Source organism: Asparagus officinalis, chromosome 9, assembly GCF_001876935.1.
Source record: "Asparagus officinalis chromosome 9, Aspof.V1, whole genome shotgun sequence".
In the NCBI taxonomy this organism is placed as follows: domain Eukaryota; kingdom Viridiplantae; phylum Streptophyta; class Magnoliopsida; order Asparagales; family Asparagaceae; genus Asparagus; species Asparagus officinalis.
In genome coordinates, this window is record NC_033802.1 from 18,170,220 (window position 1) to 18,186,650 (window position 16,431).

Genomic DNA, 16,431 nt, shown 5'->3' on the forward strand with positions numbered 1-16,431 from the left:
AATAGTTACATATTAACTATTCTTGTTGTCTGTTAACTATCACAACTATTTGTTAACTTTCACCTGAACTTGTTAACTATTTCTATTGTCCGTTGGCTATTGCAACTATCTGTTAACTCTCACATGAACCTGTTAACTATTCCTGTCGTCCATTAACTGTCACTGTTACCTGTTAACTTTCACAAGAACGTGTTAGTTTTTACGATCACATGTTAAGTTTATAATTTATTTTAAAATCTGACTGGTTTCTTAATTTGTGCAGTAGTGATACTTGTTTGAATTCAAAATATAATCATATTGCTCCAGGAAGTACTTCTAATTCATAGAGGATCCCAAAATAATTGCCCTTCTGGTGAGAACGTAATTAGATCAGATAACATTCTCAACAATACTTCCATCGTTCCTCAATTGTGGCACACAACATTAACCGAAAAAGGGTCAATAATTTAAAAGTATAAATGAATTAAGACTAGCTTTGCAATACTATTCTATAGCGAAAAAGTTTGGTTATTAATTTTTAAAGAATGAACCCAAACTGATTAGTGTGGATTGTTATGTAGAACTATACTTTTAGTAGAGCAATATAGGTTGTGAAGACTTTTGTAGTTCAGTGTGGAAGAATTTTGTAAGCTTTAAGAATGTAAGACCAATAAAATTGTGTATTCAAGCTATATCAGCTGTAATAATGTAAGACTAATCAATATAAAGTACATGTTTACTATATGTTAGCTATTTATATTTCTTGCTAAGTTAACTTTCACTTGAACCTGTTAACTTTTGGCTTTTTCTATTAATTTTTACTGAAAGTTGTTAACTTTTAGGATTACCTATTAAGTAAATATGGTATCAACAATAAACATATCAAATTTATAGCAAAAAGGATCTAATTGCTGATTAGTATGATTTGTTATGTAGAACTATATTTTTGGTAGAGCAATATAAGTTGTCAAGATTTTTGAAGCTCATTGTGAACGAAATTTGTAAACTTTAAGAATGTAAGGCCAATCAAATTGCGTATTCAAGCTATATCAGCTGTAAGAATGTAAGACTAATCAATATAAAGTACATGTTTACTATATGTTGGTTGTTTATGTTTCTTGATAACTATCTCAGTTACCTATTAATTTTCACTTAAACCTGTTAATTTTTGGATTTTCCTGTTAACTTTCACTAAAATTAACAGGTAAGATTCACAACTAACTTTTCATAGTTCATAATCAACTCATATAATCAAAAAGTATGTGCAATTTTGATGCTTATATACACACATCTACACGATAATATCTCTATAACATTTTCTTTGTACACGACATATGTTATTGTCACATTTCAAGAAACCAGGTCCATCTTTGACACTTTGATTATAGGCATTCATAAATTTTTAGTCCAAGTATTATCATTTTAATCTGGAAGCCAACTCATCCACTTTACAAGCATTTCGATAAACAACACATATTTCCCAAAATCCTTATTATCCTCCTCCTCCTCCTCCTACTTCATTACCCATTAGATATAATCCCCAACTCTAACATTCATCCCCTACCCGCCTTCTATGCTTTTTGCAGACCACGCTCCACCACTAAATCCATCCACACCATTCCTAATCTCCCTTTACCTCCCATCACCATGGATCACTAGCTCGAAGAGTTCGACCTCTCCTTCCTTCTATCCTCCTTCTTCATGCTCCTCTCTATCTATCTCGTCGATCGTCTCTCCTTCTTCTCTAAGCCTTCTCAACGTTTGTCTTAGATTACGGGGTGGTGACGGAGGATGAGGTGGGTGAGGGAGACATCGGGTGGGAGAGTAAGCGGAGTAAGAGGGAGATGGAGGAGGAAGATAAGGTTAGGGGAGAGGAAGAGGAGAGGAGCGGAGGAGAAGAGAAGGAAGGATCAGTTATAGTATCCCATGAGAAAAAGAGAAGGGCGGAGAGAAGAAGAAGAGCTGGAGTGGTAGTTTTGAAATTTTTTGGGTTACTTTTTGGATAATATAAACAAGAGCTGAATCAAAAAAAAAAAAAAAACTCTTAGCATTTGGACCTTATAAATTAGGAAATTAATACAGGGTGTGAGAGACACATCAAGTTCTTTATTTTGGGGATCAACATAATTTTTGGATCCAAACTTGTGAAGGCGGGCAAGTGTTAGATCGGGTAAGGGTGCGGCCCACTCCACCCACACTAGGGAATATATTGGTTAATAATTTAGGCCATGTAAAATTTGCGTTCGATCCACCGCTGATTAGTCCTGTGGGCCCCCATCGTTTTGTCGAATTAATTAGGTATTCCAGCTGTAATGTCATTGTTAATCGGTGAATCGTCCCATTCACAACAAACCTTCTCACTACACTGCTCCAACATCCAATCACAACCTAACCTGCTCCACTCGTCAAATTCAACGACAGATCAAAACCTCACTCGTCTCATTAGTCGACTCCCTTTAAATAAAACTGTTCCAGAGGCATAACTAAATTATACGGACCCATATAAACCGGCCCATCGTATGGCCCTCCACTTCTCACTCACTGAGCATTCATTCTCCCCTCCCTTTTTAATCCGTATCATCAAGAAAATAAAGAAAATACTAATAATTTTTTTTAATTCAACCCCATTTCTATCGCGTCCTTCGATTTGCCCTCGGATCCAAAAGCGCGCGATTTCGAGCTTCGTGAAAAGGTACGGGCTTTTCTAGATCTCGTATTCTTGGTTATTTGTTGGAATCCTCGTTTCTGTGGAGATTTTGTGTGAAATTGTGAGCCGCATTGATGTCTTTGCTTCGGATTTGTTCTATTTTTTAGAACTTTTGAGGGTTTATTTCGTTGATTTTGGGGAAAATGGAGAACTAAGAGCGTTACGAAGTTTGATGTGGATCCGGAAATGTTCGAGGTTTTTGATGTATAGAAAGCGATTGATTGCATTATTGAATGTTTTTTTTTGAGAATCTGAGTTATTGTTTTTTATGTAGCTTGTACTTTATCTGTTGGGTGTTTGTTTTATCTTTAATCGGTAAAGTGCAGCTTACTTCTTCAAGTTTTGAATTTTTTTTTTCATTGACTGGAGAATTGTGAGAAATAATAATAATAATTCTTGAATAACAAATAAAATTTTCTTCTTATAAATGTTATTTTACAATCAAATTGTATTGTGTAAAGAATTTTATGAATAACTATTATAACTTGCTATAATCTAATCACTATTTATTTTTTATATTTATAGATAATTAGTAGATAACTATACATTTTAATGGTTATAAGTATATTATTTTGTTATACTATTTTTAAAGATTTAATAGTTAACGCTATTATTTGATAATTATACTATTATTAAATAATTTATTTAATGATTATGTAATTAGTCCATAAGAATTAATAGTTAATACTACTACTTATACTTATAGTATTACTAGGCGGAATGCACGTGCACTGCACGTGGTCAAATATCTTAATTATTTATTTTAAACTTATTTACTTACTATAACATGGTTGCAAAAAAAGTTTATGATTATGATAATATATTATTTTTTTTGGATATTTCCATGTATAATATCTTGTTGGTTTCAACATTTTGCCTTTCACAAAAAAAGTCTTAAAATATTAATAACTTAAGAGCAAATTAATGACTTGAAGACCTAATTTCAAAATATTAATGATGTAAGGGACCAATATAAAAAAAACTATTATTATTAATGATAAAGTAAAAATTCTTGAATTCATCAAAGTAAAAAAGTAAGTTTTATCTGGTCATATAGGATTTTGTTTAATCTTTGTCAGAATGTGAAAATTCAATCAAGAAAGAAAACATAAATTATGTGATCAATTCCAAAATCTGATATTATAGTCTTTCTACATCTTCCCAACTAATTAATTGACTTGTCAAAACGATTACTCTCTAGTTTCAGAAAATTATAAAATATAATATAAGAATGATTTATACATATTATGCACTATGGATTGTATTTTAACAAATAATTCAGATTTATCCAATATCAAAAAATATCTAAAACTTTAGGTTAAGGAGTTAGAAGAATTCAATATCCACAATAATACTCATACCTAAGCTATGTGCTTCATAAACTTATAAGAAAGTGAGAACTATAAAATGAACAATTTAATTTATTTTGTCAAATAGTTTATTACAAATCATAAAAGACAAGGGGAATCAGAAGGATCATATACCCTTCACAAATAAAGATTAAATTTCTCGTAAATATTTTTGTAGCAAAAGATTTTTAGAGTTGATGTATAGGATAAATCTTAGGACACATAACCCACATGAGTTCATAGAGTGATATACTTGTTATAAAATCCAATTTTATAAGATTGATGTTACATGTGCCTTAAGTTACACTTTGTTTAACTTTAAAAACCACCCTCTCAGCTATGGGGGGCAATATAAAAAAAAAACCCCTCAGCTATTTTTTGGATACAAGGGAAATCTGGTAAGGCAAAAGGATCCCCAAGCTAAGGCCCGAGTTCGATCCCCACTCTTACCAGTAAACCCTGGGTGAACTGGCCCCCCTATCCCATCCAGTCTTCAGGTCAGTAGGACACTTGCGGGTCATGGGTGGCATACCTCAAACCCGAACCTTTAGCCACGAAAATTGCTAACTTAAAACTGAGTAAATCTTTGTCAAATTTGGGGTCTTGTAGATAATCTATCTCAACTTCAAAATTTTGATTTAACCATATAAACTTTTCTCACTTAACCGTTCAAAACTAATATCATTGAGTCTAAACTATTATATGACAAGTATTTGACTTGGAAAGACCAAAATATCCCTCAACCATAAAAAAAATTAGCATGGTTTTTGCTAGATTAAAGAAAAAGAGGAGATATAGATGGGAAAAGAATTATAAATTGGTCGTGGTCCTTTTATTATCGGTTGAAAGTTCTTTTAAATAAAATAACTTTCTTCAAGAGGGTATGTTCTCAAAATTTCATATTCAAGTAATACATTAAGGGTTTTTGCTGAGAGAAGTGTAAAAGACGAGGGGAGTTTTGTGAGACGCTATAGTCGAGGGGTGTTTTCTAAAATCGCACCAAAGTTAAGAGGGGCTATCTACAACACCCTCATAGTTAGAGTGTTTTGTCAAATTAAATCAATTGAGTTTTTTCAGACAATCCCCATAGGAGAGAGAGTTTTCAAACAAAATACTTAAATTTGGCTTGTTTATATTTATGTCCCTCATATTTTTAATAATTCAATAGTAGTCCTTTAAATTATAAGAAATTTCAAAATTTTGAGGGAATAATATAGAATTATTAGAGCTCTAGAATCAAGGAACTTATATCTAAATTATCTTTAAATGTTGCTCTTATAGGCAATATATTAAATATTGTCCTGTATATATTGCTATATCGACTGATATATCAGGTTAAAGAACTTACTCGATATTATTTATGGTTTTGTGTTATTTTATTTTATTTTATTTGGGGTTTTTTCTAATATATCGATCGTTATCGAAAATATTGGCCAACACATCCCTTTGAAGACATTGACAAAATTGAGTTATTTTTAATTTGATTATGGGCTACGGTTTGGGTCATGTTTGAAAACCAAAACCAAAACCCACAAAAGTCGCAATCCCAGATCTCTCCACTCTCAGTATCAACTCTCCTAAAATTTTAAGCATATATTTTCATGCAAATTCTTACGTTCAAAATTTATTAATATGTTAGATTATAACTTACAATGTTATATTATGTACAAATATTATCTCATCTGACACTTGGTATTTTTTACATATCCCTAATTTCTGCAATATGATATCATAGATTTTAGTTGTACAATATTTATCTGATGCCCAACACTTCATAGTAGTCCTGCGCAAGCCTCTTCTAAAGTTTTCTAAGCAAAATATATAATTTTAGAAAATAATTCAAAATCTTAAGACTTATTTAAAATATGATGCTTTAATTTTTCCACACCTCCTGTACTATATATATATATATATATATTATATAAGCTAAGCCTATGGCCTCATATTATATGATGAATATTATCTATCAATAGGATCACATACTATTGTTTGTGGTTAACAAATATTTCAAATCTTTATAGACTTGATTGAACTTAAATACTTTATAGCTTATGAAAGTTATAAATCTCCACTTGTATCTTGCTACACTTAAATATCATCATATTTTCTAAAGTTGCATGTTTGTACCTACTGTCCTGTTATCTAAATACAAGAATACTCTTTGTAATTCTCCTATATGAGTGTCATGGTATAATTCTAGGATAATTCTATGTTTCTACTCTTTCCATACATAATTAATAAACATGCAATTGTCTACTAATATATTATTATATATTAGTAATAATTGATATGATGTATAGTTTTACAATAATACTGAAAGGTTTAGTGACCAAGTTAGACAAACTTATAATTAATTTATAGTATGAAAGTTATACATCTCCACTTGTATCTTGCTTCACTTAAATATCCTAATATTTTCTAAAATTGCATGTTTGTACATTCTCTCCTGTTATCTAAAGACAAGAATACACTTTGTAATTTTCCTATATGAGTGTCATGGTACCATTTTAGGACAATTCTATGTTTTTCTACTCTTTCCATAAATAATTTATTAACATGAAACTGCATATTAATGTATTATTATAAATTAGTAATAATTTATATGATGTAGACTTTACAATAATATTGGAAGTTTTAGGGACCAAGTTAGACAAACTTGAAGTGGTATATGATATAATTAATTAACAATAATAATTAATTTAGTTTAGTTAGAATTAGAATGTAATATTAAAAAAGAACAGGGGTAATATAGTCCATAGAAAGTTTTTCCATAACTTTCTCTTTTAAAGGGAGTATGATTAGATAATTATTTAATGATTATGTAAATTAGTCTATTATACTATTGTTAGGTAATTATTCAGTAGTACAATCATTAAATAATCATTTGTTTCTTAATTTAAAGAGTAATATAACTACTTTTAGTAAAATATAACTAACAATTTATATTAATTAAAACAACTATAAAATGAGTCTTAATTTATTGTAAATATTTATTAATTATAAAATAATATAAAAATAAGTATTTATTAAATTATTTTTTACATGATTTTAATCAATAATAATAGTGTAAATATTAATTGTTAAATACTTTCATTTAGAGGGCATAGTTAATAAGAAGTTATGAATAGTGAAGACTTCATTACGGATAAGAAGTATAATTGTGAATTGTCAAAATTAAGAGGGCAAAATAGGTATTTTAAAGTTTAGACACAGTGATCCTCTTTTATATGGTAGTATAATATAAAGTATAATATAATATGAATTTAAGTTTCTTATGTTTTTAGTCCAAGACACTGTTTGCTTCTTTTTTAGGGTAAAATTCACATAATCCGTTAACATTTTCCCTATTTAAGATATCCACCTAACTTTTGAAAATGTCAAACCCCAAACTTTGAAACTCTATAAAACCCTAATTAAATCTACCACTAAATTAATATTAAATTAGGGGGGGTGGTGGTGGTGGACGGGGGTCGCCAGGAGCGATGAGAGATGCTGGCCATAGGGTTGTCGTCGGCTACGGCTAGAGCGAGGAAAAGAGGGTTGAAGGACTAGGGCTAGTGGAGAGTGTGTATATATGCAAAATTAAGATGATTTAGGGGCGTATATGTGCAAAATTGAGAAGATTTAGGAGTGTATATGCAAACAACTATTATTAAAAAATTATGTTAAGTGTTTTTTTCTAGGGAAAAATGCTTCCAGCCCCCAAAAACCAAGAAAATATGATTCCCACCCCTAAGACTTTGTCAACGGGTGTTTTACCTCCAAACATAAAGAGTTTGTTCTCTGAACCCCAAAACACAAAACCCAAGAGATTAAAATATGTGAAGACTATAATACCCTTCTCTTTCTCTCTCTTTATCATGATGTACTGAGATGATAGGTGAAATGACTGACTGGGATAATTTTATTATTTTTATTTTTTATTATTTTCATTGTTGATGAGGGGGAACATATTGTTTGTATTGGGAGATTGTTAAAGTTAGGGGTTAATTGTTAAGGTTACGATTTAATTGTTAAGGTTATGAGTTAATTGTTAAGGTTATGGATCCCTTCTCTCTTTATATATTTCTCTCTCTTTATCATGATGTTACTGTGATGATCTTGAAATGATTGAAGGGAATTGTTATTTTATTATTTTCGTTTTTTATTATTTTCTTTGTTGATGAGAAAATTAATTGTTTTTGTTTGTATTAGGAGATTGTTAAGGTTACGGGTTTAATTGTTAAGGTTACGGGTTTAATTGTTAAGGTTAATGGTCAATTGTTAAGGTTACGGGTTAATTGTTAAGGTTATGAGTTTAATTGTTAAGGTTACGAGTTTAATTGTTAAGGTTACGGATCAATTGTTAAGGTTACGGGTTTAATTGTTAAGGTTACGGGTTTAGTTGTTAAGGTTACGGGTCAATTATTAAGGTTATGGGTCAATTGTTAAGGCTATGGGTTTAATTGTTAAGGTTACGGGTTTAATTGTTAAAGTTACGGGTTAATTGTTAAGGTTACGAGTTTAATTATTAAGGTTACGAGTTTAATTATTAAGGTTACGGGTCAATTGTTAAGGTTACGGGTCAATTGTTAAGGTTACGGGTCAATTGTTAAGGTTACGGGTTTAATTATTAAGGTTACGGGTCAATTGTTAAGGTTACGAGTTTAATTATTAAGGTTATGTGTTTAATTGTTAAGGTTATGGGTCAATTGTTAAGGTTACGGGTTTAATTGTTAAGGTTACGAGTCAATTGTTAAGGTTTCGGGTTTAATTGTTAAGGTTACGAGTTTAATTGTTAAGGTTATGTGTTTAATTATTAATATTACGGGTCAATTGTTAAGATTACAAGTTAATTGTTAAGGTTACGGGTCAATTGTTAAGGTTACAAGTCAATTATTAAGATTACGGGTTAATTGTTAAGATTACGGGTTTAATTGTTAAGGTTACGGGTCAATTGTTAAGCTTATGGATCCCTTCTCTCTCTCTCGAACTTTAATAATTAAACCCGTAACCTTAACAATTGACCCATAACCTTAACAATTAAATCCGTAACCTTAATATAAAAACCCGTAACATTAACAATTGACCCGTAACCTTAACAATTGACCCGTAACCTTAACAATTAAACCCGTAACCTTAACAATTAAACCCGTAATCTTAACAATTAAACCCGTAACCTTAATAATTAAACCCGTAACCTTAACAATTAACTCGTAACCTTAACAATTATAAACTCGTAACCTTAACAATTAAACACATAACCTTAATAATTAAACTCGTAACGTTAACAATTGACCCGTAACCTTAACAATTAAACCCGTAACCTTAACAATTGACCTGTAACCTTAACAATTGACCTGTAACCTTAACAATTGACCCGTAACTTTAATAATTAAACCCGTAATCTTAATAATTAAACCCGTAACCTTAACAATTGACCCGTAACCTTAACAATCTCCTAATACAAACAAAAATAATTAGTTTCCTCATCAACAATAAAAATAATAAAAAACAAAAATAATAAAATAACAATCCTCTTTAATCATTTCAAGATCATCACAGTAACATCATGATATATATATATAGAGAGAGAATGGATCCATAACCTTAACAATTGACCCGTAACCTTAACAATTAAATCGTAATATTAACAATTAACCCCTAACTTTAACAATCTCCCAATACAAACAGTTAGTTCCTCCTCATCAACAACGAAAATAATAAAAAACGAAAATAATAAAATAATCCCTGTCAGTCATTTCAACTATCATCTCAGTACATCATAATAAAGGGAGAGAGTGAGAGAAGGGTATTATGGTCTTCACATATTTTAATATCTTGGATTTTCTGTTTTGGGGGTTTAGAGAACAAACTCTTTATTTTTGGAGGCAAAACACCCGTTGACAAAGTCTTGGGGGTGGAAAGCACGTTTTCTTGGATTTTGGGGGCTGGAAGCATTTTTTCCTTTTTTTCTATTAGCGGTGTATATGCAAACAACAGACTTCATAAGTTCCCACACATGTTTTTAACGTTGGTGGTGAAACCAAAAGGAGTTAGGTTTGGGGAGGGGGTTCTGACAAAATTTTAGGGGGGCTAAGTAACGTTTCTAAAAGCTAGGGGCTTATCTGAAAACATGCCAAAAGTTAGGGGTTTACCTCAGAACAGGTAAAAAGTTAGGAGGTTAATATGAAATGTACCTTTTTTTAGTTTGAATATGAAGTCTGTTGTTTATTAAATCGCATGCAAAAGAAAAATATTAATTAGAGCGATGCCAGCAGATCTAACTCTAGAAATCTGGTGCTTAGCATGTTTTCTTACGGGAACAGTCATTTTTAAGAAATGGGAGCAAATTTCAATCAGCTGAAATACCATAGGTTGTCGCTGAAATTACTCCGAAATTGGATATCTTTCGTTAGCTCGGGGAATATTTGGGCTGATTGAAATACGAACGGTAAACCCATGTATTTGGATGGATCATGGATGTAGCCTAATATGCTTTTCAGGGCTATTTTAAATCATGAAATGGAATATAAATGTTGATGATAAGCATCTCACATCCAATCAAAAGTTAAAATATGGTTGTCGTTCCTTTTTTTAAAAAAAATACTTTAGTCCCGTATCAGTTAGCGGGAAAGAGGGATGTCTTAGTTTAAATTGAAGGCATATAAAGAAAGCATAAATACTGTGAAAGAGGGTCACGTTTAGAGAAAATTTTGAATTGCGAGTGCTCTTTTGATTAACTTATACTCTCCATTCATTGATGTGAAGATCTTTACGCGTACTCCATGTGGTTCGTCTGCTCATATTATTCATCTTTTAACAGTTTGTCAATGTTTAGAATTTTTCACCAGAATACTCCCTGGATGAAAAATCTGAAATATATCCTAATGAAATTTTGTTTTTTTTATTGTCTTTCAGTCCTGCACCAGGTTAGGGGGTTAATTACATGCTACAATATGCCGTTTGGAAGAAATCAACGGTTAGACCCACGGAGGTCCTCACCTTATTGCTCAACTACGACCATTGTTGTGCTTGTTGCGCTTTGCTTGGTTGGGGTATGGATGATGACTTCGTCGACAGTAGCTCCTGTTGACATGTCTTCATCCGATGACAATTCTGAGGTGAAACAACAAGTATCTGAGACTGATGGTAAACCTTTTGAGGATAACAATGGTGAAGTACCTATAGAAGCAAGTGAAGGGGATACTAATACAAACTCAAACAGCGGAGCCAGTGAATCCCAGTCCGAATCTTCTCAGAATAAGGTCGAGCAGGGAGAAACAACAGGAAATGTGGGGGGGACAACCCAGGACGAAAATTCTTCCAACGGGAATAAAGACACAAAAGACGAGTCAATTGATACATCAAAAAGTGGAACCTATAGTGATGCAAATGGGAAGTTAGATGAGGTTGCGCTCGTTAAGGAAGGTGGAGATTCAAAATCAGAAAGTAGAGATAAGAATACAAGGGGTGAAGAAGTTCGTCCGGAGAAAAGCATGGAGAAAAACTCAGTTGAAACTGAAAGCAGTAGCAGTAACAATTCTGATCAAACAGAAAATAGTGAACAGGAAAATAGCACAGTAAGCACTGAACAGGAAAAAACTGCAGAACAAAATTATCATAGAACAGGAAATAACGTGAAGGAAAAGAACACTGAACAAACAGATCAAACACAAAGTAATGACCAAAATAAGAGCACTGAAGAGAAATCAGATAAAACTGCAAGCAATGAGCAGCAACTATCAGACACTCAAAATTCAAACCAAGAGAGTAAATCCGATGTTGTTATCGTGAAAGATAAAAAGGGTGAAGAGCAGATAGATGAGAAGATGGTGCAAAACCAAAACAGGGATACTGCCCAAAAACCTGATGAGGGAAAAACTGAGGACGAGACAAAGGAGCAGGGAGCAAAGGAATTGCTTCCTTCTGGAGCTCAAGCCGAGCTTCTTAATGAGACCATTACTCAAAACGTGGCCTGGTCTACTCAAGCTTCTGAGTCAAAGAATGAGAAGGAAAAGCAAGCAACTTCTTCATCAAAGAAGGAAGGCATTAGTTACAGCTGGAAACTCTGTAATGTCACTGCTGGACCTGACTATATACCCTGTCTTGACAATGAAGCAGCTATCAAGAAGCTTCCAAGCACTAAGCACTATGAGCACAGAGAGAGGCATTGCCCTGAGGAAGCTCCAACTTGTCTTGTTCCTCTTCCAGATGGATACAAAAAGTCAATTGAGTGGCCCAATAGCAGGGATAAGGTATCTTATTTATAACTAACTTATACATGTAAACCTGCATTTCCTTTTTCTGAAAGATAATTTTCTTCTTATGACATATGCTTAATTTTCTTCTTAGAACATATTCGCTTAATTTTCTTCTTGTGACATATTCGCTGCAGATATGGTACCACAATGTCCCTCATACAAAGTTGGCTGTTGTAAAGGGGCACCAAAATTGGGTTAAAGTCTCTGGAGAATACCTCACTTTTCCAGGTGGTGGAACTCAGTTCAAACATGGTGCATTGCACTATATCGATGTCATCCAAGAGGTAACTTTCTCACTTTTCAATCTTCTAGATGCTTTTATACGTGACTAATGTGCTTCTTGTGTCATTCCTGTTGATCTAGTACCATGCTTCATGGATTTCTTTACTAGTTCCAAATCACACACACACACACACACAAGCACACACACCTGCACACGTGCGCACATGCACACACTCTAGTATATCCTCATCAAGCTGTCAGTAAACAAACACACACGCCCGCGCACGCACACATTAATATATCCTCATCATGAAGTCAGTTAATTTTCCCATTCCAGTGTACCATTGTGTTTCTTAAAGAAATGTATTGCCTGTGGTTGACATTATTTCTTAAATGATTGAATATCTTGTTAATCTGTTGGGGTGTGTATGTGGCCTTTGATGCATGTCATGTTTCATCAGTGGTATATAGTATGTTTGTGTATCATTGCACCTGTAGTTATACACAAATATGATTTATCCTGTAGCTCTAGTACGTTGCATATCATGTTTGACCAGCGTACAACGCGTTTGTTGAAGAAATGTATTGCCTGTGGTCGAACATTATTTTTTTAAATGATTAAATATCTTGTTAATCTGTTGGTGTGTGTATGTGGCCTTTGATGCATTTCAGCAGTAGTACATAGTACCTTGTGTATCATTTGACCTGTAGTTATACACAAATATGCACAAGAATATTCATTGCATGCAAATATTTTTATTCTCTTGAGCATTCTTGAAAACTGCAAGATTAGAGTGTTTCTAGGAAGTATTAACTTGTGTTGGAGTTTACAAGTATGTTTTCAAATTTGGCTTCTTCGCTGATAATAACTGTCTTATTCTATATTTTTTCTTCTTGTATAGAAAATCATCCCAGAATCACGTGGAAACCACTTGTGAAAGTAGTTTTATACTCACTAGTTTTCAAGTGTCTATTCTGTATGGATGTCATTTTCTCTTAAATAGCTGTTGCTTCTCCAACAATTTCTGATCACCCATATTTACGTCCCAATTTACTAGTCCTTTTAAAAAACGATCCGTAGGATGGTCCTTGAGCACATATTAAACTTGGGTTTTTCCCCCTTTTCTCTCCAGGCTTTGCCTGATATAGCATGGGGGAAAAGAAGTCGTGTTGTACTGGATGTTGGCTGTGGTGTGGCTAGCTTTGGAGGTTACATCTTTGAGAGAGATGTGCTCACCATGTCATTTGCCCCAAAAGATGAGCATGAAGCCCAAGTGCAGTTTGCTCTTGAACGAGGAATCCCAGCTATATCTGCTGTCATGGGCACCAAAAGGCTCCCTTTCCCTGGCAGGGTGTTTGATGTTGTTCATTGTGCCCGCTGTAGAGTTCCATGGCACATTGAAGGTATACTTTACATTAGAATGTTTGTTCTTTGATTTCAAATATCATCAAGATTATTCAGGAATCAACTGGCAGGTGGTACGCTTTTGTTGGAGTTGAACCGGCTGCTGAGACCTGGTGGATACTTCGTATGGTCTGCTACTCCTGTTTACCAAAAGCTTGCAGAAGATGTTGAAATCTGGAAAGGTAAGAGTAAGACTGTTGCTACTGCTTTTGTTCAAGTGCATAGACTCACTAGAGAAAGGAGATAGCATTAAGTGACAAGATAGGCATCTTAAGCAATATTACTAGGCTATCCATATACTGACTAGGTTTATAGATTTCATTGTACAACAGTCTATGTAACTGAAATTCCACCTTGATTAAGAAAACTAGGTCTCAATTGCATGACCCTGAAGAAAATTTTCTGATCTTGCATATCCTAGATTCAGTATGAGTTGGAAATGCTTTTCTTTTTCTTTATCTTTTTCTTTTTTTTCATGACACATTAATCAAGCTTGTTAGAATATAAAAATATAACTCTCAATCCTCACCATAACTCCCGAGTTTTGGTGCAGTAGTTAGTGACTTTGACAAAGTGGAAATATCAGAATTGTTGTTATGAGGAAACATGAAGTATATTACCGAAAGCAACATGAGAACAATAATGGAATAGTTGGATGTATTAAAGATATTGTTTCAAAATTTGATAACAAGTCATACTCTCTGGCACCCTAAACCTTACACAGCAATTCATAGTTAACACTCTATCTACATTTAATCATAGGGATATGCACTTTAAAGTTTACTGGTGCCTCTGAGAATCTTTGAAAACATTGTGTTTATTCTTTGTGATAAAATTTTGCTAAGTTACAAGATCTTAATGTATCAATCACGAGCATGACCATTAATTTTGTTTATAACACATCATTAGCTTATGAGTTATGTGGCTCTTGATGCCAGCCATGACAGCTCTAATGAAGTCCATGTGCTGGGACATGGTAGCGAAGACAAAGGATAATGTAGACCGTGTAGGTCTAGCAATCTTTAGAAAGCCTTCAAACAATTCTTGCTATGAACATAGGAAACAGAGCAGCCCCCCATTCTGTCAAGAATCAGATGATCCTAATGCAGCCTGGTATGCTTATTTAATAGACAATTGACCGTGTGCTTCTTATTGGCAGTTTGTGAATGTTCTATTATAGAATTTTAGTATTAGAATTGGCATATTGCATGTGTACAGGAACGTTCCTTTGCAGACTTGTATGCACAAAATACCTGTAGATGCTTCTGTTCGTGGGTCTAAGTGGCCAGAAAAGTGGCCGCTGAGGTTGGAGACAGCACCGTATTGGCTGAATAGCTCTCAGATCGGTGTCTATGGTAAAGCTGCTCCTGAGGACTTCAAAGCAGACCAAGAGCACTGGAATACTGTTGTTAGCAAGTCATACTTGAATGGCATGGGAATTGACTGGTCTAAAGTGAGAAATGTTATGGATATGAGAGCTGTTTATGGAGGGTAAGCTTACTGCATGTTGTTACATTTGCAATCTATACAGTTTCTATAACGCATCGCAATTTTTCCCTATGTTGAAAAACACAATTAAGGACTTCTTCTAAGTAACAACATGCTGAAAGTATAAGTTAGATAATTAAGCAGAAAATATTCATTATATGATACTTCTCTATACATTTTCCATGCTAAGGGTCTGTACAGAAAGGGAGAAGAATAAAAAAGAGAGGAAGAAAAGGAAAACATTTCCCTTATCATTGTTGATACCTTTATGAATCTTAATTTAACTCATTTCACTGGCTATACTTAGTTTAGTATTGCATGAAACATGAACACACACACACACACACACACACACACGTCTCATCGGTTTTACTAGTAATTCCATCATAATTGACTAAAGATGGCCTATATCTCACCTTGTTGGTAGAGGATGGAAATAGGCATCAATTATTTGGTAACTTCATCCATTTTTGTGAAGATTTACATCTGACAGATCATTTTGTAGAGAATGGATCTTAGAAGTCAATGTATTTCCTTATAGGGTATAGCTGTTGTTTTAAGAATTCAAATCCACTTATGGTCCAGTTAACTTGTTAGACTTGTAGCTAAACTGTTTCCTTTCAGAATAAGATGCATGATACTTATACACATGAATCTAGTCTACCATGATGAGATCCCAAACCTTGCCTTTTCACAATTTCTCTTGTCAGAAGAATAGCCTCTTATGGTTTTTTGCATGAGGTTGAGGTGGTTTTTGCTCCAACAAAGGGAAGCAAGTAGTAGCTGATGTTGACAAGGTATGGTCTATGATATTGGCACATATTGACCCAAGATTCCATAGGTTTTACAGGCAACCGGTGACCAAACTGTCAGAACATTTTCAGTCTCTGTTTCAACTTGGGTCTTCTATAACCATGTAGTTTTTTGGGTGAAATTAGGGTTACCCAATCTCATAGAGAGGTACCCCTTCCCCTTTTATAGAAGTGCACTCTTACAGATAGGTCCTTACAATATTAACTAATTACTATCTAAATAACT

General features: G+C 33.4%; 1 protein-coding gene across 1 annotated transcript; it reads left to right on the forward strand.

Moving 5' to 3' along the window:
• LOC109824030 (probable methyltransferase PMT26) lies at nucleotides 2,529-15,428 on the forward strand. Its single transcript, XM_020390544.1, has 7 exons — nucleotides 2,529-2,671; nucleotides 10,936-12,272; nucleotides 12,413-12,562; nucleotides 13,634-13,904; nucleotides 13,977-14,087; nucleotides 14,844-15,018; nucleotides 15,124-15,428. Exons 2-7 carry the CDS (start codon nucleotides 10,974-10,976, stop codon nucleotides 15,398-15,400), a joined length of 2,283 nt encoding a protein of 760 aa, XP_020246133.1. The 5' UTR covers nucleotides 2,529-2,671; nucleotides 10,936-10,973; the 3' UTR covers nucleotides 15,401-15,428.

Bases quoted from the DNA above. Each gene is read 5' to 3' on its own strand.
- LOC109824030 (XM_020390544.1), top strand. From the start codon at position 10,974: ATGCCGTTTGGAAGAAATCAACGGTTAGACCCACGGAGGTCCTCACCT. The intron at 14,088-14,843 runs GTAAGAGTAAGA...TCTTGATGCCAG, and splicing joins AGATGTTGAAATCTGGAAAG to CCATGACAGCTCTAATGAAG. The intron at 15,019-15,123 runs GTATGCTTATTT...GCATGTGTACAG, and splicing joins GATGATCCTAATGCAGCCTG to GAACGTTCCTTTGCAGACTT.